We start from the raw sequence: 25,065 nt of genomic DNA, 5'->3' as shown, positions 1-25,065 counted from the left end.
GCAACAACAAACTTTGGTTTAACAGATCACCTTTCTTATGTCTACAAGCCTCTTTTGATTTCAGATTTAAATCCAAGTCCCGGGGGGCAGGGAGAGACAAGCCTATTTGTGTTTTTAAACTCTGAGAAGATAATGCCGCTCTCAGAAGCGCTTAAACCAAAGTGGCATAAATTCCGAGATGAGCGTTGGATGCAGGAGATGTCTCTGTTTAAGATGACAAGTCACAGTTATGCTCCCCGCTAACTTTAAATACATTTGCCCAGTTGAATGTAACAGGCAGGTTCAGTGGGCAGCCACTTACTTCTGTGTAAAATTACTGCGCCGATGTGTTTATATAATTGAGCACTAAAAATTACTATCTGAAGTGCATGGAGGAGGGAAGGAGATTAAAAAGTACCTGTTATCACCCAGTAGTCTCTAGTTGACTCTGAGACATCAAGGTTTGGATACTCCAAAGCTTTAAAATAAAAGTTGAAATTACGTCATAGTATTCCAGCATCCTACACATTACATGTCCCAAAACTATTTGGTTATTAGACAGTGATAAATAAAATTGAACTGTGGCCCAGGAAGAGATCTAGAGGCATAATTTTCAGGGTTACACTTACTCTTCTGTCTGAGAAAGGGTATCAAGTACAAGCAGTACAAGCGCTGCCGTACAAAGTAGAAGATACATCTTCTGTTGCCAAAATACTGGCTGGTACATGGTCTGGGGCGAAGCCCGGGACTGCCCATTACTAAAAATGATAGGTGACATGCACGTGGCTGTTATATACATTTCTGCTGCTTTCTCTCTGTGAGTAATCCCTTTGGGAAAACAAGATGAGATTCTATGGTCATTCTGTGATTTAATCCTTACTTAACCCAGACCACAATTTTAACCTAAAATAATGTTAAAATTAATGATTGGATTGCACTAATCAGAGTACAGTTCCACACGAATTACAAACAAGACTAATGAAACTGTGCACACACCTCAGAGTGTGGTACTCTTACTCTCTCACTCTGCACCATTTAAGGTATTACTACCACATATGCTTACATCTGTGAGAAACTCATGTTTACCGTTTTGATGCCTTTTGTTAGTTTTTCCATCTCCAAAGTGCATTAGGCTGTAAAGTTCAATACGCTGCTAATTCATTATACAGCTCAGCATTTTTTCAATAGATTTATGCAACCTGGAAAGCATTAACACTCGGAACTTAATTCAGAAAATATTCATGCTTTGCATGTTGATACACTGCTATTGAGTTACCTTGATTTTTAAACTCTGAAGTGGCTTGAAATAGTAAACATTGTAAAGCATCTGACGACGCACAGTAACCGCCTTCGAGGAGGGATTTCACGGCATGCCCTGAGCTGTGCATTTCCATGACAGACTGCGAAGGCTCTGGAGGAGCCACCGGAGTCTACCAGGAAATAACACACTCTGAGAACGGCAGCAGTATTTGTTTGATAAACTGAAACAACTGCACTGCCACATGAATAAGCATCAAACACTTTTCAAAGTAAACATTTTCACAAGACACGCTATCAGTCTGAAGCCATAAACGCTATGTGCGCATTAAGTTCATGAGTTTGCAGTATACCTGCTGCACTGGGAAAAAACCAAGAACTCCAAAATGAAATATAAGCCATTAGTTGTTAAAGGAGCACTAGCTAAAGACTCTATCGGGTCAGTTCATCATGTGCAGGGATCAGCAGAGAACTACAACACCACACGAGACTCTTACGGTGTGACAAATGGCTTTCACAGCTCCTGACTAGCAAACATATGCCTGTATTGCCTGTGAGAAGCGCCATAACCCTTTTCCTATGCAGCAGGACTATTTTTGGAGGCCAAACACTTGAACCGAGCGCAGCCATCATCAGAACTTCCTCAGGCTTTCTCCTGGATGCCCTGTGAAGACAAGTCCTGCACGCAGGGCACTCTTCAGACACGCTCACCCGCCAGCCACGAAAAGGAAGGAGTCTGTCTCATGATGAACGGAACGGTCTACATCCCTTTCTAGGTCCCCAAGCACAACCTTTGTCAGCAGCCTCCCTCCATCTCCCCTTGCCCATGGCAAGACTTGATGAAAATGCAAGCCTACCCTGAGATGTGTCTCTTTACCCTGTGATGGAAAGTCTGAAGCAAAAGTGCACCAGTGCAGTGCAAGCACTCATCATTGGGCAGTTTCACCTATTTGTTTGCAAATATCTGCTTTAGATAGGTAATGCCTCGAGAATAATATAGACTCCTCCTCTTTCCAGGATTTGCACAATCACCAGAGTTAGCTGTGATTCCTGACTCCCTCGCTCCGGAGAGTGACCGCTTACCCCACAGACAGCAGAGTGCTCATTGTGCAAGTAACTGATGAAGAATTGCACAAGATAATTACTCTGCTGTTGGGCTGTTTACAAATAAAATGGACTGACAAAAAAGGTAACTTGTGTTTTCCCCAGTCCTCCCTTTCCAGCAGCCCGGTTCTGCTTTTTCCTAGAATCAGAAAATGAACAAGCACCTTAATAATTTTACCTAAAGCTACGAATCCACTCAGTTCAGTGTTCTGATCGTAAAGACGTATTTGGCTCTATCCTTATGTGCCTGATCATTTCAATACTTGTGAAATGAAAAATTACAACCTACTCCATCACTGGTTTAGCCTTATCAGTGAGTTTGATAGCTACCAAAAGCTTAACCAGATCTTTACTGGTATTTAAGCACAGTATTTCAAATTTAACAAGCATCTCGTGAAGATTTACACACAATGAGATGAGGTAAAACCTGCCCTTCCTTAACCAGAGTCCATTACCATGCACTGATTTACCTCGGATGTCCCGGTCTCCTCTCACTTCCAGTGAAAACTGATGTCCTCCAGTGAATGGACAACCTGGCTCTACAGTGAGCTTTATTCCACATACAAAGTTTAACAAGCAGATTAAACAGAAATCCCCATAATCAACTGTCTTGTCACTTTTATTCATTTTAGAGGAATTAGCATGCAGAGTCAGAGAACATATATGCTGCACAGGCTGCCCAGACACACAACTTTCTCTTGCTATCTGTATCTCTGACTCTTCATAACAATTGAAATGCAAGCAAATTATTGACGCTGAAGTGCTTAGACCACATTTTAAACTGAGGATGAAGTTAATTAAATACACAGACAACTTTTTAAACAGAGAAGCATAGACAGAGCTCAGCCACTACCCAAACCCACAGTCAAAGCGTGCTACCGAGCCCTGCGACTGGAGCAAGCGCTGGGGGCTGAGTCTTCCACTGAAGTAAAGGGCTATGCTGAAGATGAACTTTATATGCTGTGCTAAGTTTTCCTGAAATGGCAAATTGGGGAAATTCTGTGGTTTGTTTTGCATAAAACTACAGTTTTATTTTGTTTGGAATCTGGCACAGGCATTTTTTTGTTAATGACAGCATATATGTGTTTTTCTTAATTATCTGCTAGTATTCCTAGCAGCTGAAGTAAACACTGAACCCAGAACCTCCCCACACCTAGCCCCCCCACCTCTACTTTTTTGTTTGTTTTTTTTTAAAAAAGTTTAAAAAGCAGTCAGCAAGAACACCTACAATCGTGAGCTTGACGACAAAGCTTGTGGTGCTTGCAAAGCAAAAGCCCACTGCTGGCTAATCTTAAGGAGCTGTGTGCTGGGAAGCGCATACTTACATTCCGCAATGGTGAGAGGTGGGTAGGTTAGATAGAAACCCACCAGCTCAGCTGACAGCTGATTAAGAAGGTTGCTGGAAATAGTGCCATTTAGAGTTGTGCTTTGATTGTTCACTACATAAAACAGAGTGACAGCTTGGGAGACATTGGAGGTGTTCAAAATCTGAAACAAAGGTAAAGAAATAATGTGTAGCTGTGTTTCAGCTCAGCTGGAAGAAAAAAAAAAAAGAAACACAACGCCACCCACCAAAACCAGTGCAAATAAACTGGGAAGAGGTTAACTTGAACAATGAATTAGATACAGCTGATTCAACATGATTGTGTAAAACAGTTTGTGATACTTTAATTCCCACTTTAGCACACGCAGTGTTAATGAAGGACAGCAGCAGGCAGAAAAGATAGAGTCAGGACTGAAAATATTTTTCCCTGTTTTTTATCAAGACATGTAAGATGAGGGAGAGGATGCTTACCAGAAAAAAATGTTCATTATTTGATGCAAAGGAATTAGGCCTGTATGTCTTGCTTTCTTTGCTGCCTTCCTAGTGCAGTTATCTACCTTTTCCATATGAAATAAAGGGACATCATGTCTCTTCTGTTCCTAGCATCACACGATTACTGGCTCTCCTCCCCACTTTAGCTCTGTGCCAATCTTTTCCTGAGCCCAAATCTGATGACTGCATTTAAGGACCAATTCTATTTAGTGAGTACTAGATCAGATCCTCAAACAGCAGTTTTATGCAGGAAGCAGAGGGGCGAAGGTGGGGCAGGAACGGAAAAAACATGTTTTCTCAGAAAACTCATGCCCTAGGACAAGAGGGATGTTCTTTGGCTACTGATACTGTAGGCAGGGCCAACAGCATTCAGCACTCATGAATGCTATTTAAATACCCCATTTTTATGATTTGGATCACTAAAGTAAAAACATAAAACATGGTATAATAAGGCATCAGAAGAAGAGTTTGAGGTCAGACCAAAGGTCTGCCTAGCCAATGTCCACTTACAAATGGCCAGGAGCAGATGGTTGGAGAATGAGCACAGGGCAAGAGGAGAGGAATCTCGTCCACAGTGTAAGGTTAGCCCACAGCTATGGTCTGAGCCATAAATTGTATGCTTGGGTTTAAAAAGGGCTGATGACTTTTGCTTCTATATGTTTGGCCAATTGCTTTTTGTAACTTCCATATTTTTTCTGCAGTAACATCCAGCCATCTTCAAGATACTACCTTCTTATCTTATTGTGAAAGGATTTTTCTTTTTATTTAAACCTGATTAGTTCTTTTATGGGAAACTCTAAATGATCACTCCTGATTCACTACACTCATGGCTGGAGAACAATGGCTGATTTAATTTCTCCTTGAGTGGAAGTTGTTTCATGCCTTTTACCCATATTGCTGCCATTCTCTCTACTCTTGTAGTGCAGCAATGCCTTTTCTGAATTGTCTCCGTCTGCTCCAGAACTGTTCCTCAGTTTGTAATTAACCTAAAACCCTCATACTATTTTCTGTTGCACTGACTTAGTCCTTTGCATGGTACTGGAATAATTTCAGAAAAATTTGTCATGAAGATCACACCCTTGAGCATCTTTCTTCCCAGTTTATATCTTGCCTCCAAGACCTCCATTTTATCACTTCCTAAGTTGGCAATACCCACAAAAACCACAACTACCACCTTCTAGGGCTCTTCACAAAATTGTCTTGGTGCTTTGTAAGATCTATGACTTCTTTTGTGAGCAATTAGCAATTAATAAGCAATTAGCCACTGTGAAGGTCCCCTCAGCACCATGGGTCCAGCTATTGAAAGGCTTGATGGTTGCTTTACGTACTGCAGTAGGTCATCTCTCGCCATGCACCTTTCTGCCTCTCTGAGCTCCTCCAGTTTGAACACAAGCTTACAAGAGACAGTACCAAAGTAACTAAGCAGAACTCTGATGACCAATTTTCTCCTTCTGGTAAGCTACACTGCAAACTATTTTGAGGAGCACAAGTCCATACACAGTTTTATCACACATCAAATACATATTATAATATCACCCAGAGGATAATTTATTTATTTCTAAAGTATGGCACAGAGCATAAGGGTGTTGGCCCACTAAACATATAAAGTTCTGCAAAAATCAGGCCCTTAATAGTGAGTTTGGGTCTGCGAGTGCAGAACTGGAATGCACACAAAAAAAGAAAGAAATATATTGCACTGGCTTAGATCTTACAAACAGCTACACATAACACTGTCTTTATACCTGAATAGCCTCACTAAGAGCAACTAATGTGTCAAAATAACATATTGAGTAAAAATATAAATTTGGAAGAATATTTTTAACTACTTATTTTTACTTGAATTTCACTTAAATGATTTAACTGCAAACAGTAAAATTCAAATTCATGAAAATAACAGTAACAGTCTTCTACAAATCATGCATTCATAAATTTTCCTGCAATAAATAAAACAATCTTATTTCAGATGAAAGTATAAACTAACTTCCATAGTGGCTATCAAAGACATTATGTTGAAATACAAGCATACAGATAGGAAAGAATAACCCAGAGAGTTTGGCAACAGGCACTGACAAAGCACGCAGTGTTGTACCTGAACTGTTAAGTTGTTGCTGGTGTTTAAGACCTTTCTTTCAGCATCCTGAAACGCTCTCTGTAACCGTTGCTCCATGGTCTGAACAAATTTGCATGACTGTATATTGTCCGTTTGACCCACAAACTGCAGCTCTGGAAAAGGAACCATGTATTTGTATGTGGACAAAATATTCTTGGTTGCATAATTCCTGTAATGTCTGACAGTAAGATGACCAATTTACAAAGTAAGCAGGTGAAAATAATGCCACATAAGATCAGTTTATGTCATTCAAGCACTGCAATAAACTAGCCTTAATTAAGACAAAGTGTAAGAATTAAATTCCATTATTAGAGCGGATACTCTCCACAAACAAATAGCCATTGTTTCTGCAGCGATATATAAGATGGTAACACCAGTTCACTGTACAAATACTTGCTCAGAGCCAGGGAGTAAGTGAAATCACTCTAAAACGCAGGTTATACTCTTAAATCTTGCAGGTCATTTGCTCTTGCAAGACATAATCAATCATAATATTGATTCTCATTTTGTTTGTACTAGGAAAAATATACTTAACTGGGTAATTGCAGTAAGTATGTAAACATGTAAGCACACACAAAAGAAATCTTTTTACATCTGAATATGTTGTTTTACAGCACACACTGGCCTCTCGTAGCTTATACTGTTCCGCTGCACTGCAACTGCTGTGCACTGATGCTTGCTACAGTACAGAGGGGTTACGCAGCAACCCTGGGTCAGATGGCCGGGGCCCAAGTCAAATCCAATGGGTCCAGCCAGAACAATATATACATATATGATACAGTCATGTTTCTCATCTGGTTGTTCTCAAAAGAGATGCACAGGTTACTGCACAACCCATCAGTTGAAGTCCATTTTAATCAAACGCCACATCTTAGTCAAGCACATTGGCGCAAGTCGTCTCTAATGCAATGCCACTTCATTTCAGAGCAGTGCCAACAGAGGTGACAGCAGAGCGCTGCGCAGGACAGGGACGTACACACCGGCTGTCCTGCTCGTGCCAGGAACATCAACACGTGAAACCAGAGCAGAGCTTGTCCTGCTGCTGCGCCGGAGAGCAGGGGCTGAGGCAGGAGAGCAAAGGGCAGGAGGAGCGTTGTCCCTGCGCACTGATCCGCTAACACGCGCACAACCCCGGGCACGGAAGGCAGGACCTCGCTCACCCCGTTTTCAGCTGGAAGTGGTACGCAGGAAGGGGCTCCCACGGCAAGGCCAGGGCCGCCACGGACTGGAGGTGTGGTACATGCTGCTTTATGTCTGCTGTGGCGTTGCTAATGCCGTATGCAAGAAGCCTTTCAATTACAGCAGCTGGCATAAAAACCAGTCTGCCCCGTGCAACGTAGTAACCAACCGTCACGTTATTTGATTGCTCCAGGGTTTCAACCTAAAACACACAGGGAAACATTTTTTATTTTATTTTGTTTGCAGTTCAACCACTATTCGGTGGAAGTTCTCATCCTGAATGCAGCTCCCTTGCCGGGTTTTTATCCTGTAATCCCCTATAAACCCTACAGGATCAGTTAGTGTCATATCACACACAGTATTAGCAGAACTGCTCAGGGAGCTTCAGACCCAGCCTATGCAAAATGGGCTCCAAATTGAAGCAGTGCAGTATTGCTACCACAGCTCACGTACCTCTAATTTAGACTGGGGCTTCATTCATGTATAGGTACTGGGATATTTTACTTATGAATGTAAAAATACAGAGAACCCAGAGAACATTCAGCTCCTACTTCATATCTGAAGGTCACTGTCTTTGTGCCTGTGTCTGTCATTGAGAGTTTGAAGCCAGAGTTTTGAAAGACAAAATTTTCCAATATTTGATTCTTCAGCCTCAACTGCTTCTTCTATACTATTTTTCCTATACTGTCCCAGATGGTTAAGCTACCACCTATATGAGTAGAAATGACAAACCAGAAGAATGAACACACTGTGAGCCAAAACACGAGTTGAGTTTTACCTCAAAATTCTCTATTTTCCAAAAAGTTTAAGCCCTAGAACTGGTCCTCCGCACTAAGTTTTAGCTGGTTGTCTCCATTAGAAAAAGGCAGCTTCTCTCAGGTTTACAAGAAGGTAGGAGAATAAGTCTGACAGTTTTTATTGCTGCTGCTGAGACTCAGGAATACACAATTCCTAAACCAACTAACATCATCCAAACTTGCAGCAATAGAGCATGGGGACAAAAGTCAACCTGATGTCCTTTATTTTGAGCAAAATTACTTTTTTCCCCCCAATTGCTTGGTGAGTATAACTCATAACAGCCCTGGACTCAGCACAAACCCCTGCCTAAGTGTGCAGGAACCTGTGCTGCAGAGGAGTGCCCCAGCAATCCACCTAAGCCTGCTTCTACACACAGCAATGCAGAGGTTCATACAATTTAGCTGCAAAGTGACAAACACGTCTCCCTCATTTATTTGCAATAAAACATGCTTTTTCCCTGCTCAGATTTTCGTCCCTGTGGAACTGCACTTGTCAGGTACTAGGTTTTCAAACCAGGGAGCGGATTGACAGCAGCGACACCCCATTTACCAGCCCTGCTCTTGCAACTGATCCAGGCTGAGCACAGCAGCGCTTGGCTGAGCATGAACCGGAGTCATTCCTGAGCCGCAGGGGGAGGAGGGAACTGCTGTCAGCCGTCGTTTCCCAGAACATACCAAAAAGAAAGTTGTGTTTCTCCCTTCTACTTCATCGAATAAAATGGCAAAAGCTTTGTAGCAGCCCTTATATTTTTAGAGCCCAAACTGGGTACCACCTATGCCTGCTTTCCATGGGAAAAGCTCAGTGCTCCCCTCCAAGAGGCTTCCTGCATCCAAAGATGCCACTGGAGCTGCAGCCAGCTGGGATTCTCTTGGTGGGAGAGCTGTTTCGGTGAGATCATGCAGGCAAGCCAAGCATGCTTACCTGAGCGCTGACATTTTGGTTGAAAGCTTGTCTCAGCATTTGGTTGAGTCCTTTTCTCACGCTCTCCTTGAAGGGATTGCTGATCAGCATCCTCCTTGTGTTCAGAAACAGAACTGTGGAACAACAAAAGCCACATGATGGTCTGAGACATTACCATGCTACTGTTTGCTTTTTTAAATTGTTTTACGTTGTGCTGGCTGGGTGGAGATCATCAAAGCAGCTAGGATTTGCAGCAGCTCCAAAGGGAGGAAGAACTGCAGGGGCTCAGCAGCGTCCCCCATTTCCCTATTCATCCCATGGCAATAGCCCATTGTTTCCAGAGCGAGGTCTAACAAGTGCAATTTCTTTAGCAACAACAAGTAGTCTTTGCCATGCTGCTGTTCTGAGCGAGGTATGATGCCACTCAACTGCCTGCAGACTGGTGCAGAGACTGAGCTGGTGCTGCACAGGCAGGCCTACATAAAGGACGTGTGCTTCATGCCTTCATGGCCACAGTTCAATAAACAAAGAAATGTGTTACTCTACTGCTACAATTATTTTCCATTTAGGAAGTGGCTGTACACTTTCTTCATTAACATTATCACTAGCTTTTTCTTTTTTCTCTTATAATTTGCAGAAAGATTTTTATAGCTGCACTTAAGAGCTTTCAATCGTATACTGGATACAAGCTACTTCTATCTTTAGAAATAGTTGTTGTACTCATCATACTACTGATGTAGATATTCAGCAGCTACTAAACACGTTAGGTCCAAAAGCTGCTTATTTCATTGTCCCCAGTATCATTCAGTTCTATACAAGGTCATAAACCCTTTTATGTAGCTATTCTTCTTTGCCGAGATCTCCAAGATACACACATCTGCTGGTGCTGCACTGTGCTACCGTAAGGAGCCCAGATGAAGCCTGGGCCAGGGACCTCTCCAGATGCCTTTAGTTCAGAGTTCTTAGGGCTAAGGAAAAGCTGTCTGTAAAAAAGTTCACACAGAAAGCTCAAAATCCTCCCATTTTGAAGCATATGACTCTACATACTAAACATTATTTTCAAACAAATCTTTAATAATAGAATTAGGTGTTTACATAAAAACAGAATTAGGTATTCCTATGTGAAGAGGGCCAAAGACTGAAGCAGGTTACTGCACTGTCTTCTTCAGCGACACAGATTCCTTACTGCAAAGCAGAGGCCAAAGCGTCGTGTCATACAGGGTTCTCCCTCCACATAGGTGGTTCTGCTAGATCCCTGCAGTGACCCACTGAACTCCAGAGCACCTGATCCCACTACTTCATTTGACACACTCATTGTAAAATCCAAGCTACAAATAAAGCCAATGCCATCCCTATACTAGCAACCCTGCTTTTATCTGTCAGGTTTGTCAGTGCAGCAGCCTCATCCCCAGATTAATCACTAATTCCCCCACGTTCTTTGACACTTGAGTGTATTTCCCACTCATCACCAGTTGCCCCTCATAGACAAGTGAGGTCCTTTCAGCAAAGTCAGCGGCCCCACGTACCTGTTTTAACCATAAGGTTCCTGGAGAGCCGGCAATCCAGCGGAAGAGCTGCTGTCATGTTAGCGAAAGCGGCTGCTGCCGTGGTTTCGGGAGGAGCAGAGGTGTTTTCCACTGGAGTAGGGGGAAGCCTAGTTGTTTTCGCTGATGCTGTAATAGATGTCAAAGCTGCTATAATTGTCAGTGGATACGGGGTTGACGTTTTGGTGATTTCTGAGGTTGGGAACTTCTGGGTGTCAGTTACTGTTGTTTCTATCTGCCTTGGTACATGTGCTGTGGGTGCAAGCGTGGAAGCTGTGACTGTGCTGCTTTTAGGGGTTATAAGCATAGCTGTCACATCCACAGGTGATGCAGTTGTATTTCTTGTTACAAAAGGAAAATCTGTATGTGTTCCTACCGAGCTTAGATCTGATGCCAATTTTGTGGCAGTGTTATTTTCTGTTAGTGTCTGTATCGGTGTGCTTAAAGCCATCACAGATGGCAAAGGTGTGTTTTCAGTGCCTAGAGAAAAGAAGGAAGAAGCTGGCACTGGTGAAGCTGGAGATGACTTTCTTGTTAGTGGTTTTGCTTCTGAAGTTCCTACTGTAGGTATTGCACCAGAAGATACTCCAGATAACACTGTAATGACAGAATGGGTAAAGTTGGTTGTTGACAAAAAAGGAGAAGTTAGTGGTGTTGGTGATGCATGGACAGAAGATATGATGACTGACTGCAGAGCACTGGTGGTAGGGGTTTGGAATGGGATGCCCTTGGTAGCTTTCTTAGATACATTACTGGGAACTAGACTATGTCTTATAGCACTTGCGTCCCACTCCTCCACACTAAATGGAGCTGGATTTTTATCATCTTTATCATAACCAGAGGACTCTAATAGGTCATCTGCAAATTCTGGCAAGTTTTCAGAATCGATGTCATCTTCTGTAATAAAACTGTGCAAGAGAGTTGAGCTAGAAGGCTTGGTTACGGGAAAGGGAGACTTGGTTGGCAGTATGCTGTGGATAGCACTGTTTTCATAGCTGGCCACAAAAGTCAAGTTGTCAGCGAGCTGAAAAGCCAACATTGGTGTTGTGCCTAACGTTTTTGTCAGTAAACTAATCTTTCCAGCATCAGTTGCTTGTGATTCTAGAGAGCTAGGGAAAGCACCTGTATCATTAACAGGAGGTGCATGTAAACGGAGAGGTGCTTCATAGTGTATACTGATACTAACATCTCCAACAGTGAATAAATTAGCAACATTTTCAGCTGTGCTTCCATGCTTTTTTTGCAGGGTGTCAGGCACTGTCGAAGTGGTAGCAAGGGATGAATACTGAACAGAAGATGTTTTCAGTGCAAATGCATCTACATCAAATTCTGGAAAACTATTCAACTTCATTCCAGCGAAAGGTAAACTTGAAGCATTTTGACTAGAGTTTGCATGGGTATAGTTTGCTGAAGGGGTGAAGAAGAGCGACTGCTTATTTGTATTCATTTTCTTTTGCAGACTTGAAACTACTGAGTATGGTACATGGTACTCTGTTTCCAATGGAGAAGTACTTGGAGGAACTTCTCTTATTGATGTTTTGACTGAAGTTTTGACCGAAGGAATACTAATGCCTGCTGAAGACAGCAATGCTGTATTGGTCCACATAGAAGTCAAAGTTGTGACTTCATGAGAGCTGACAGGATCTAAATTGCTTTCAGAGTCTGCACTCGAAATCCCAGAAAAGCTGGAGCTGTGGCTGTCCGTCACTGTTGTCACGGAAACTAGTGATGGCCGCATACTCCATGCTAGAGGCATGACAGAGACAAGATGCTTTCTATCAACTGAACGGGAAGTCTGACCAGAGGTAAAATGTTTTAAAGCTCTTAGAGGTGAATATTCTGCATGTGGGGTCACAACAGTGGGTACTCTCATATTTCTGTCTTTATTTGCAGTTATGTCTGGACTTTCTGCAGCACCAGGTGGAAGATGTGCAGTCACAAAGATACTAGTATAAGACGTATTTGTGATAGCAGGTTCAGGTTTTGAAAGGCCAGTAGTGGAAGTAATTAACAGCACTGCAGCTAGATCAGGACTAGTCATGCCTGTTTCCGAAACAGTGCCTAGTATCTTTGATCCTTGGGGGAGTTTACTGGTTTGGATATGTGGAGAATCTTTGGAAAGCTGAGATCCATAAGGCAGAACACTGTTAGTATTAAAGTTCATGGACATCTTTGCTGTCACCCCTCTTGTGAAAGGCCGTTGAGCTGTTCTTGCCACAGGAAAGCCATTAGAAGTTGGGAGATTAAGTGCAGACGCAGTTGGCAATCGTATGCTGTTTGCCTGAAAAGCTCCATCAGTCAGGTCTTCTGCAAAAGTCTGATTCAGAGCCACTGCCGAGTGCTGCGAGGAAACAGTCAAAGGGAGTTGCAAAGAATCCTCATCAGCTGCTCCTGCACTGGGACTGTTTGTGCGTGCTATCCTAGTAAAGGTGTAATTTGTCTCAGTTAGCAAGGGAGACCTTGTGCTTGTTGAAGAGGAGTGTGTTGCATTTCTAAAGAGAAAATCTGTTTCACTTCTAAGTGCTTGTACTGGCAGCACTGCATTGCGAGCATGCTTTGCATCTGGAATAAGTGATTTTGGCAATGAAAGGCAAGACGTGCTCTCTGTTGAGCTGGAGACCTCAGCCAGGCTCTCAGAAGCCGATGACATGAAAGGTGCACTGGTAGAGCCTGTAGCGCAATTAGTCAGTGCTGTGGAAGACTGAACGTGACTCATTTGGGGTATTATATGTGGAATACCCACAGGATGGAAGACTGATGGAGGAACCTCTGCTTTATCCCAAAAAACTAGTGATGACAGAGGAGTGATATCACTGTTTCTGTCAGTCAATGCTGCCTTAAATGGCTGACTGCTTGGTTTTACTCCGGTAGAAGAGACATTATACATACTCTCATTAAGAAACTGTGACAGGCTTCTGGAAGTTACTGGCAGGGAAGATTGATACGTTTTTGACACAGGAATATCAGAGTATAGAGACAAAAGAGAGGTTCTTTCTGAAGAAGAACCTTTTCCCACTATTTCTGTGAAATGCACTGTTGCTGGTCCAAAGAGATTGAAAGGCATGGTACCTGTAAACAACTTGGGACCTTTTCTGTTATTCACCGTACTGGAATGTACTACAGAGACCGTGCTCAGAGGACTATTTCTGCTTTCACTAACCTGCGAGCTGGCCGAATCTGTGTTGAAGAAACCTTCAGGATCTGCAGACAAAGGCACTTTGATGGGCAGTACAGCTGGTTTAGAAAAGTTAATGGTATGAGGTGACTGAATTACCAATGAGGAGAATGATGGTGATGGAACAGCAGCAAGAATGTCTGATCCTGATGTGCTTTCTTTTGAAATGGAGGGTGTTTCTAATGGCATTAGCTGAAATGGCACAGCTGTACTCGAATGTGTCACTGATGGTGTAGTGGACAATGTAGCAAACATGTCAAGTTGAGGCAAACCTGATACAGCAGCTGTTTCATCTGCATCTTGAGATGATGACCTCAGAGGCAACTCAGCTGAAATTTCAGCAGGTTCCTGGGATGCACTGTTTCCACTGCCTTGATAAAGGGTGGGCGACAGATGAGTTTGATCCAAAGTCCTGGCACGTGTGCCAGTCAGTGTTGTTTTTATCATCTGAAGCAAGTTTGCATTCTCCAAAGTCTGTCCCATAGAAATATCAGCTACTGAGGAAGTCTTAGTTTCTGTGGAAGGCCATGTTGGTGATAGTATAGATCTCCAATTAGGAAAAGATCCTGTAGGAGGAGCAACATTGATATGCTGTTGCCTGATACCTGTAAATAAAACAAAATAAAATAGAAAAAAAGTAAAACGAGCACGTTCTTCCCCAAAAGGAAGAGGATTTGTCTCATTGCAACAAATCACAACACAAAATGCATTATGTTTAGTAAAATTAGTGAATTTTTTTAATTATTATTCAAAGGGCATAAATATTCAGAGGAAGTTAAAAAAAAAAAACACCACAAAAAACGGTGAAAGGTACAATGTGACAGATTATAAATGCCTCAAGTTGTTTCATCTGACAGAAGAATAAGGAAAGCTTCCTAGACCATACTATTTCAAAATACTACTTTTATCTAGGATGGTTCAACAAGAGACACCTTCTTAAGCTTGGGACAGTTCTTGAGGTTATCATCAGTCACCCTGTGTCAAAATATTATGTGAGAAGACGGGTTTAGAAGCAGTGTAGAAAGGGAATAGAATTTGACAACCAAGCTTCACTGACTTGGCATGCAGTCTGACATGGGAATAGAGTCAGCATTGGCTGGGTTCCTGTAGGACGCATCTGGAGGTGCATATCTTGCCAGTTCTAATAATGCATGCAATTATAGACACAAAAGGAAGAAAATAAAACAGGGATGAACATGAGGAAAGGGGGGTAAGATCCAAAACAAATTAGGAAATTAAACTCCTTTTTTGATATGTGCAGATGTACAATGCAGCATTTCAAACACCAGTTTATTCTACATTCAATACCATAATGTTCCTAGGCTTTGTTTTCTTAAAATGATTACAGTTATTCTAAAATCATAGCATGGGAAATCTCACATTCATAGTAATTTAAAGATTAAGATTCACTCAAGAGTAAAATTTAAGGTTTGGGGTTTTTTTTCCCCTCCCCCACCAAGATAATAGATCAAAACTCAGTACTGGCACTTGCTACCATGCCAAGCTGTGGCCCTTCCATAACTAAACAGAGGCACAATATGGAGCCGCTCTCTGCCCTCCAACTCCAGCGCATCTGGATCAGACACAAAGGATGCCAAACTCCTCCATACCTGTAATGGCATGGAAGAATAAGGAGGCACAGACTTTGAGATACATGGTTATAAAACAGGCTGGACATTAGTTCCAGCCACCGATGAACCCAAGGGTCAACAGAGCAAACAGCACTGAAGAGGATCAGCCCGCACAAACAGGAGCCAGCAGCAGAACACCACACAGCACAGGAGAGGAAAATGGGTCATGCTGCACCTATTTAAAGCTAAGTTTCTTTCTTGTAATGCCCTTGTGCTACACCGCCCATCATCCATATGCGCAGGCCAAAGTAGATGATTAGACTAGCTCCTTCAGGCTCCTGTGTGCATTCAACAGGAACGTGCTGGAATTATGTTCAGTATGGCATTTTCACTCTGTAAACAAAAACAACCCACAAAAAACCCAAAAAAAACCAAAAACCAAACAAGTAAACCACAGATCTTCCCTTTTATCCCTGTATTTAAGAGCTTTATTAAGCCATGGTGAAGAATCTTTCCTCCACTGAAATGCAAGAATGAATACAGAATCCAGAAACAAGTTGTTTTAGGAGAGCAGCTCCAGGATGGGTAACAGAACAGAGCTCTGCCCTTCTAGCAACTCAAAAAGTCCTCAGACCTTTCTTTTAACATGGGCTAACTTGCACGCTAGCATTTTGGAGAAAAGCAAAGGTAGGCAGACTCAGGGCTTCCTGCAGCAGTGGAAGATAAGCAGGCTAAGGGGAAACCAAGTCAGCCTTCATGAAGCTGCACCGGAGTGGTCAGCAGGCTGGAGAGGAGGCTGCAGACTCCACCAGCGAACCTGACCCACCAGGAGAGGTTTGCAGCGCAGAAGTAACGCTTTTGTGTTTGTGCTGTGGCTGCTGAGGTGTCATTGGGGGACCAGAGAGATAAATGACTGGTTTAGCCCGATTTCTGATATTCTACATGCTCCACCGTGTGTTGGGAGGCACGTTGTGATTTATACTGTGTTTTGGTGGCTTTTCCTTCCCTGTTATAGTCAGGCAGCTTTTTAACAGAAAGTAGGAAAGAAGATGACATGTATTTTGCTCAACTAGAATGGATTCAAACATATGCTTGAAATTAAGAACTAGATTACATGCTTTGCAAAATCAGGCCTTAGGCAACCCACAGTTTAATTTCTGTGAGGCCATCTCAGCTGATGAAGTCACCATTACCCAGTCTGTTGCACCTGAGACTGTCTTGTTTCACCTCTGAACTGAAAGGCTGTACTGAAAAGTGAATGCAAAGCCTTCTCATGGGATTTCATCTAGCACTTAGCAAACGTGAGTCCTAAAGAGGAGTTAAACAAGTCAATGTTTTCTTGCTTTCTAACATAGCAAAATCTGTCAACATCAATCTGCACACAGTCTGTACCAGTCCTCATATATTTCTTCACACTTTGGTTTAATGAGAATGATTACAAGCAGAGAGACAATATAAACCTGAAAAAAAGTGTTGAATTGATGGTACCACATTTTGACAAGTAAAAGGAAAGCTCAAATAACACAAAGAAGATAAAACACTGAATAAAATTGTTCCCTAACCACTGCTTAATGCTAGTCCTTCAGTTCTTTTTTCTTCCATTCCATACTAACTGGCAACTTTCCTGTTTATGTCCATTAATGAAGTGAAGCTCTTGAGTCACTGAAGGTTTAAAAAAAATTATACAATATTCTGCAACCAATATACAATGCTGGCATTCCACTGCAGCAAATTTTATTTGATTCTACCTTTACAGAAAGATACTGACTAGCAGTATCTATTTTAAACTTCTGCCATAAATTCAACATCCTGGTAGTGACTGAACACAGCATGCAAGAGGCAAAATTATCTTCCCGATACATGCAGCTTAAACTGAAGTACATACTCTTTACTTGATAATTGGTAGGATGATATCAACAACTACAAATCCTTATCAAATACTGTATCACGGAAAAAGGGTAGACATGGGAAAATATTTCACTTCTACATCTATCAACAGCTGAAAACACTTGATGAAGGAGAAGACAACTAATTCAAACCAACATGAAAGTCACAATGAGAACTCCATCCCACGTGCATTGTGCACCGAGCCATTGCTTGTACATAGCAGTAGCTGTTTCTCACATTTCTGGATTACCCATTATTCTTTCATACTTCAGGCTATTGACTAACCGCCACTTCCAACAATCCTAAAACCCATTTAGCAGTAGCCTTATTACAACAACCATCATTGATTAGGTATCTTTCCATTTACAATAATGAGAAACACCTCCAATATGCCACAGCAGGAAGTTAAAAATTGATCCAGTTTAGGGAAAAATCACTGCTCTATCATTTCTGAGCCCTTCTGTGCACACCGAAAGGAGTAACAGGGGCCAAAGAAGAGCACAGAGGTGACCAAGAGGAAGACCAACATCTCCTCCCACCCCCCTCTACTAAAGTAAGAGGGATAGCAATGGGGAGCACATTAGCATACGCAACCTGTGCCCACCCAAAGGCTGAAGATGATGCATACATCTAATTAATATTTGACACTAAATAAGGATGATGAAGGTATGCATCTCTGCAGCAAGAAGTCTCAGTCTCAGAAGTCCAACTTCTGCCCTTGCTCCTGAGACAACACAGTTGCATGTTATTCTTCACACAGGTTTGGTTATTTCTAGTGAGACAATTAGCTGGTAAGCAAATCTCCCCTGGAAAAAGTAGTGGCCAATTAAAATGCTTGTCTATTTGCCATGCCCGTAAGACCTATGTGTCACAGAATCATAGAATATCTCAAGTTGGAAAGGAGTCATAAGGATCACTGAGTCCAACTCCCTGCTCCTCGCAGGACTAACTAAAACTAAACCATAGACTAAGAGCATCATCCAGACACTCCCTGAATTCTGACAGGCTTGATACCACGACCGCTTCCCCAGGCAGCCTGTTCCAGTGGCCGACCACCCTCTCAGTGAAGAATCTTTTCCTAATGTCCAGTCTGAGCTTCCCCTGACACAGCTTCTTTCTGTTTCCTCATGTCCTATTGCTGGTCACCAGAGAGGAGATCAGCACCTCCTGCTCTGCTGCGCCCCTTGAGGAAGTTGTAGACTGCAATGAGGTCACCCCTCAGCCTTCCCTTCTCCAAGCTGACCAAGCCAAGTGACCTTAGCCACTCCTTGCAAGTCTTGCCCTCGACGCCTTTCACCATCTTGGTCACCTTCCTCTGGACAGACTCTAAGAGCTTGACGTCCTTCTTATATTGAGGTCCCCAAAACTGCACACAGTACACATCAGTGCAGTATATGAAGAGATCAAATTGCTTATCTGTGCTGCTGATATTTGAAACCATGGTCCTGTTTGCTTTATGCCATAAGGCAAAGACCTATAATGAGCAACGTGAGTGTTCTGTGGATGCCACAGCATGTACTCTCTTGTCTGCCCTGCCTGCCCATCGGCAGGCAATGAGCAAGAGGAGCAGCCACAGAGAAGTCTGTAGGACCCCAACAGCAGAGCTGCACTCAGGACAGATGAGTATTTGTTAACATGGTCACAAAATGAATTCAGCTTCAACTGAATTAAAAAACCTAGTCAGGATTCAAACATTTTCCTCCACAAAAAGGCAAAAAAAAAAAAGGTTGAGAACCTCAACTGAGTAACAAGCCTACAACTCTACCAAAGGAAACACAATGACTATCCAGAGCTTCCCTCACGCTATTGTGGCAGACAAGAAATACTGGTTTGCCACTTTTGAGCCATTACGAAAGATCAACTCAAAGGTATCTTCAACCACAGAAGACTTCTGTTGCCATGACTTCCATTTAATTATTCAGATCATCTAGGTTAGTAACATTTAAGAGTGGAGCTGAGAAAAAGGACATATGAAAATTCGATTGTATGACTGACCAAGACATCTTCCCATTATAAGTCAGGTATATATCTTTTTATAGCCTTCAGCATATTGAAGACAGTATTTCAATTTTCAAATTAATTTGCTTTAATTATTAATTTCTGAGACAAAAAAATGACTAAAACTAATTCACAACTTCTATTAACTATTGTAAAGGCTAAAGTTTAATAATACAATAGTATCTATATAAGAGCAACTATAGCCATCTAAAGCTCGTCAGAAGTCCAAATGTTAAATTACATAAGCAATCTGGATTTTATCCAAGTCTAAATCAGTCAGCTCTAAGGCAAAGCAATTCCAAAGATAACTTTAAAAAAAATGCACCACCACCACCCCAAAAAAAAACCCCACAGCTTGTCAGAAACGCAGTTACTTACAAACATACATAAATTAACAGTCTACTTACAAGACAAGTACTATTGAGAGACCACTTTCTACTTTACCCCAGTCTAACGAGTAATAGAAAGCACTATCCTAGGGCTGCATCACCTCTTAAAAACAATGCCACTATTATATGAAAAATGCATTTATTTTTTTCCTTCTCACAAGTATGAAGTTTCCTGCTTATTATTGTTTCACCATGAGAGACTGAGTGAATAAAGGTCAAGTGTGACCAATATAGGATAAGATAGGAATATAAACAGAAAAAGAATCTCTGCTCCACCAGTGGAAAAAGGCACCACCCTACCCACTCTGCTCCACCAGTGGAAAAAGGCACCACCCTACCCAAAGGGTTATGCAATTTGCTTCTGCTGTTGAAGGATATTAAGCCTACACAGTATGATGTTAACATCAACGTGCGTGTTATCCAAGCCACTTCAGCGTTTTCTAAAATGTATTTTTTTTTTTTTTTATTCCTTAAGAGTTTTACAACTGGAAAAAACGGCATAAGGAATACCAATTTCACAGGTCAAAGGATATAAAATACTCTATCAATAGAAGACACAAATTCTCAAAGGTGTTATAAAAACAGCTATGTTTGTATATTAAAATTTTCTGTTACTCACTGTGCAGAATGGTAAAACTTAATATGCCTTCACATATCTGTTATTCCAGCCCTACATTGACGAAATTCTTACATCCCAACCTATGCATCCCATATATCTCACCTTTGGCACCATTCCACGAAGACATTTGCAGATAAATTTCACAGTTTCTGCATAACATTTAACCTGTAAGTGATTTCTAGCCACGTCAAAAAGCCTACCTATAAATACACGTACGGAGCCCCCAGTGCACACACCCTGAGCCGAGCCTGTCTCTGCGGTCGGTGTGGTTTGGGTTAGCCCTCGGAGGAACCTGCCCAGAGGGACCGCCAGGCTCAGTCGATGCACTGGAAGGGAGAGCACGCCCATACATGCATTTTTGCCAGCTGCCAACCCACAGCTACTACGGCAGGAGTGGATGGCGGAGTGCTTCTTGGGATTGCACTAACTTTCTCAGGAGCGCAAAGGTAAATAAACCAGCAAAATAAATCCTATTCTGTGACCTCCTTAATATCAATTCCTTTGAACAGATTCTGGGAAAAGTTTACGTTAATTCAATACACTGGTTCTCACATTTGTCTCTGTTGTAGCTTTTCCCAAATTTAGATATGACCTTCCAAACCCAAAATTCTGACCTGGAGGATTAAAGCATAGATCTTCTTACCAGCATCTGAGGTTGTTCACATCCTAGCCTCTAGTTACCTGTAATAGTCTACAGTCATTAAAAACAAGCACTGTCTCCTGTCAAAAAAAAGCCCTCTTCCCAGTGATCTTAGAAAATGATATCTGAAAACTATTATTAATTTATTTTTGACAACCATGAAAAATATTTTGTCCCCATACCACCAGAATTCTGTTTTAAACGAAACAGTTTTTCAGTGAGAAAGACTCTAGAAGGAGGTACCGTATTGCACAAAGTTTTCTTCTCAGCAAAAAAGGTTTGAACTTCATAACGAATAACAGAAAAACATTTGGACGCAGTATTAGGTCATCTCAATTGCATGGCCGTATTTTTGCTCATGTGAAAAGTCAAAGCAGCAATCTTCTCTGTTAGGAACCTTTGTGCACCTTCCCCTCCTCCACACAGAGATTTCCCTTGGGGTACCAAAGGAAATGCACCAGCAGCAAAGCTTTGCATCAAACACAACCTTTTAGCTGTGAAATGAAAATAGAGGGCTGCAGTGAAATTGTACTTCTCTCCCACTTTCAACATGTCCTGCCTTCATTGCTTACACAGACCAAATATAAGCTGGCTGGGATTCGGGAGCGCAGAGCGGAGCCTGCAAACGCTTCCCGGCTGTCACCAATATCGCTTCAGGAACCGACAGACTGGTGTGACTTGTACCAAGTGCCAGCCTTGCCTGGGGGTGAAATGTGTCTCCTTGGGCACACAGGCGCTCTGCCGGGATGCTTTAACTGCGTCCAGCAAGCGGGGGATGGAGGTGAAGAGCAGTATAAAGACAATAGATTAGCCAGGGTAAAATAACGCGCTCCTGTCGTCAAGAAAACAATTCTGCCGCCGGCAATTCCAGCTGCATCATCCGCACGTTGTATTCACAGAGCAGATGTTCAACTGGATCATTAGAAATGCAGGGAAAGAGCGTGGCAAAGGAGGATTTCATCGCCGTGCAGTGCTGCAGGATGATTGCACATAATCATATAGAAAACAGAATGTGCTATAGGGGCTATTGCCCTTGCTCCCGCTGGCTGTACCTGTTACCATTCCTGCTTGAGCTTATCAGATTATTCACAGAATTTAAGTGAACAAATTACATACATATATATTTATTTTTTAATTTAATTTTTATTGCATATTCAGCAACACTTTTCGGATCAATGTTTTTGTGAACCTGACAGCCTGCTTTAGCACACTGCTTATCTATTTATTTTTAAACATACATTTATACAAACTTTTGTAAAGGAATTTTGTTTATTCAGGGAAGCTTATATAGACACCACCAGCATGAGCGTAAGTGATTTAATGAACAATGTAGCAAAGAAATTCAAGGTCATTTGGGAATATGCAATACTAAGCAGTCAGTTTTCATTATTTTACTTTGAGTCATACAATATTTGAGGAGCTTTTTTTTTGGGGGGGGGGGGGGGGGGGGGGGGGGGGGGGGGGAAGACACATCCCCAACACCCAAAAGAACAACCAAACCAAAAAAATCCTATTATTCTCTTACTATTTCAGCTTTCATTCTGTCCTGGTTTCAGCTGGAATAGAGTTAGTTTTCTTCCTAGTAGCACGCATAGTGCTGTGTTTTGGATTTAGTAGGAGAAGAATGTTGATAACACACTGATGTTTCAGTTGTTGCTGAGTACTGCTTATGCTAGTCAAGGACTTTTCAGCTTCCCATGCTCTGCCAGGTGCACAAGAACCTGGGAGGGGGCACAGCCAGAACAATTGATCCAAACTGCCCAAAGGGCTATTCCATACCATATGGCGTCATGCTCAGTATAGAAACTGGGGGGGGTTGGCCGGGGAGCCGCGATTGCTGCTCGGGAACTGGCTGGGCATCGGTCGGCGGGTGGTGAGCAATTGCATTGTGCATCACTTGCTTCGTATATTGTTATTATTATTATTTTATTGTTACTATTATCATTACTCTTTTACTTTATTTCAATTATTAAACTGTTCTTATATCAACCCAGGAGTGTTTCTCACTCTCACTCCTCCGATTCTCCCCCCCATCCCATCGGGGTAGGGGGAGTGAGTGAGCGGCTGCGTGGTGCTTAGTTGCTGGCTGGGGCTAAACCACGACACATTCTTTACATGAGAATTCTGAATTCTTGTGGTTGTGGGATACAAGAAAATTAAAACATTTTAAAATCCCGTGATTTTTAAGCAAATCACATTTTTAGAGGACTTTTTTTTTCCTTTTTTTTTTTTAAATTTCCAGAGCTCAGACAGACTGTGAGGGTGGTAGCAAATTTTGAATCATCTTGAGAAGAGTTTTAGGCCCAACCTCTGATCTGCTTAGACTGTTTCGGAGTTAGGCAGGAAAGTACAGGAAATGTGGACTCAGCTTAGTTTTTCCACTAGTAGTTACCAGTCAGTGATAGTATCAGCTTACTCATCACATGCAATAAAAGCACATTTTCTTAACTACAAGCTATTCCTTTAATAAAGCTTTCAGAGTTTAAACTCTCCTGCAAAAATCAAATACAAGAGGAGACTGAAGAGAATCCCTGCTAAAAGCCATATAAGATTATTCTACAAAGAAAAAAAAAATTATTGTCTCCAGAACTTTTTTAAAGAACAACCTTTCAAAAGGTTGAACTGTGCACCAAATTACATAATACAATATATTTTGACATGCTGTTTGGGTAATTGTGAATGTTCCCTTGAGCCAAAAAGCATTCTGCTCATGAAACGAAGCACATCTTCAAGGAACTTTCTTGCACGTAACGTTTGAGGCCGTAACCTGTGAGTGGATAATACCCTCTGGACTACGCTCTGCCAGTGCTGGGACAGCAACTCAACCCACTGCAGCGGCAGCAGCTTCTGCCACCCTGCCTGAAACCCAGCTCCGCCGCCGGACGGGAGACACCCGCATCAGGGCTTCAGCAGAAGTCCAAGGCACCAAAACAGCGGCGTGCAGGTGCCTACTGCTCTGGTGCTGCAGGTGCGAGAGCCTCCAGCAGAGAGACAGTAACAAACAGGCCGGCAGCACGAGCACCTTTAGCCACCGCTACTGTTAATTGAGCGCATGAGCATTACTCCTCCGAGTGCTGCTCATTTGACAGATGAGCAAGCCTACGAGCAGAAAGCGCAGGGATTACTCCACGTTATAGACCAAAACTGTTTCAGAGAAGAAAATTAAGTCCCAGAATTGCTGATTATCACAGCACCAGCTCTACCTGATATGTGTATGTGCTAGAAGCATCAACTGTGAAAGGGTACATTATGTGGCTGTAGCTAAGCAGTAAGCAACCCAAGTCGCTGACACCGTGTCCAGAGAACCCTAAAACTGCTTAATTTAAACTTATTTCATCCATTTCAGAGCTTTGAAGTTACGGTTACTAGATGCAACACACGTGCAAGTGCCAAGGCAAGAGCAGGGTGAGCTCTCTGTGTTCTCCAGTGACTATTTCAGGCCAAGACATGAAGGGCAGACAGGGAGGCTGCACCCTGGGTACCCCCGTGCTTGCCCCAGAGGACATGGCGGCAGATCCTCTTTGGGGTCTTTCCCAGCAAGATAACCAGGAGAGAAGTTAATCCTCTCCAAGGAGAGATACAGTCTCAGAGGTGCTACGTATACAGGATCAATACAAGGACAGAGGTTTCCACGATGTCTTTTGCTCCTCTCAAGCTCTTTCTACTGCCTGTGGCCTCTCGCTGTAACGAAGGATAAAGAGGTGAAGACCGGGAAAGAAGGGTAGGTTACGCACAGAATCATCCTGCTTCCTCTGTCTGCACAGGGTTCAGTACTGCCCCACTGATAATGTTTTCAAAGTAGGAAAGTCACTGCTTTTAAATTTTTTTTTTTTAAAAAAAAATCAATATCGTATTGATTTTTAGATTACAAAAATTTCTGGTCACACTGAAGACGGTGTCTGAAAAGACCGCTCGACATTTGAAGTAAATAACATGCTTTTTTTTAAAAATACAACAAAACAATAATCAAGTCCAAATTCTATTGTCTCTTCAAGATTCGCACCAAATAACCAGTGTTCATCCATCCCAGTATACAATGCAATTTCTGAATCCAAAAAAGCAAAGTCCTATTACTTGGCCCCAGAACACACAAAGATTA

The 25,065-nt window shown here is 42.2% G+C and overlaps 1 protein-coding gene across 1 annotated transcript in view; it reads right to left on the bottom strand.

Annotated features, from left to right (window-relative positions):
* The window catches only part of KIAA1549L (KIAA1549 like), a 74,183-nt gene extending 57,148 nt beyond the window's left edge, over window positions 1-17,035 (bottom strand). The window contains exons 1-8 of the mRNA XM_075712400.1: window positions 16,996-17,035; window positions 14,135-14,467; window positions 10,670-11,284; window positions 9,165-9,277; window positions 7,431-7,647; window positions 6,246-6,382; window positions 3,666-3,828; window positions 398-457 (exon numbers count right to left, since the gene is read on the bottom strand). Of these exons, the coding sequence (XP_075568515.1) occupies window positions 398-457; window positions 3,666-3,828; window positions 6,246-6,382; window positions 7,431-7,647; window positions 9,165-9,277; window positions 10,670-11,284; window positions 14,135-14,467; window positions 16,996-17,035 (1,678 nt within the window). The remainder of the gene's footprint in view (window positions 1-397; window positions 458-3,665; window positions 3,829-6,245; window positions 6,383-7,430; window positions 7,648-9,164; window positions 9,278-10,669; window positions 11,285-14,134; window positions 14,468-16,995) is intronic.
* Window positions 17,036-25,065: the final 8,030 nt, after the last annotated feature.

Source organism: Pelecanus crispus, chromosome 6 (assembly GCF_030463565.1).
Source record: "Pelecanus crispus isolate bPelCri1 chromosome 6, bPelCri1.pri, whole genome shotgun sequence".
Taxonomy (NCBI): Eukaryota; Metazoa; Chordata; class Aves; order Pelecaniformes; family Pelecanidae; genus Pelecanus; species Pelecanus crispus.
This window is presented reverse-complemented; position numbering and strand designations above follow the sequence as displayed.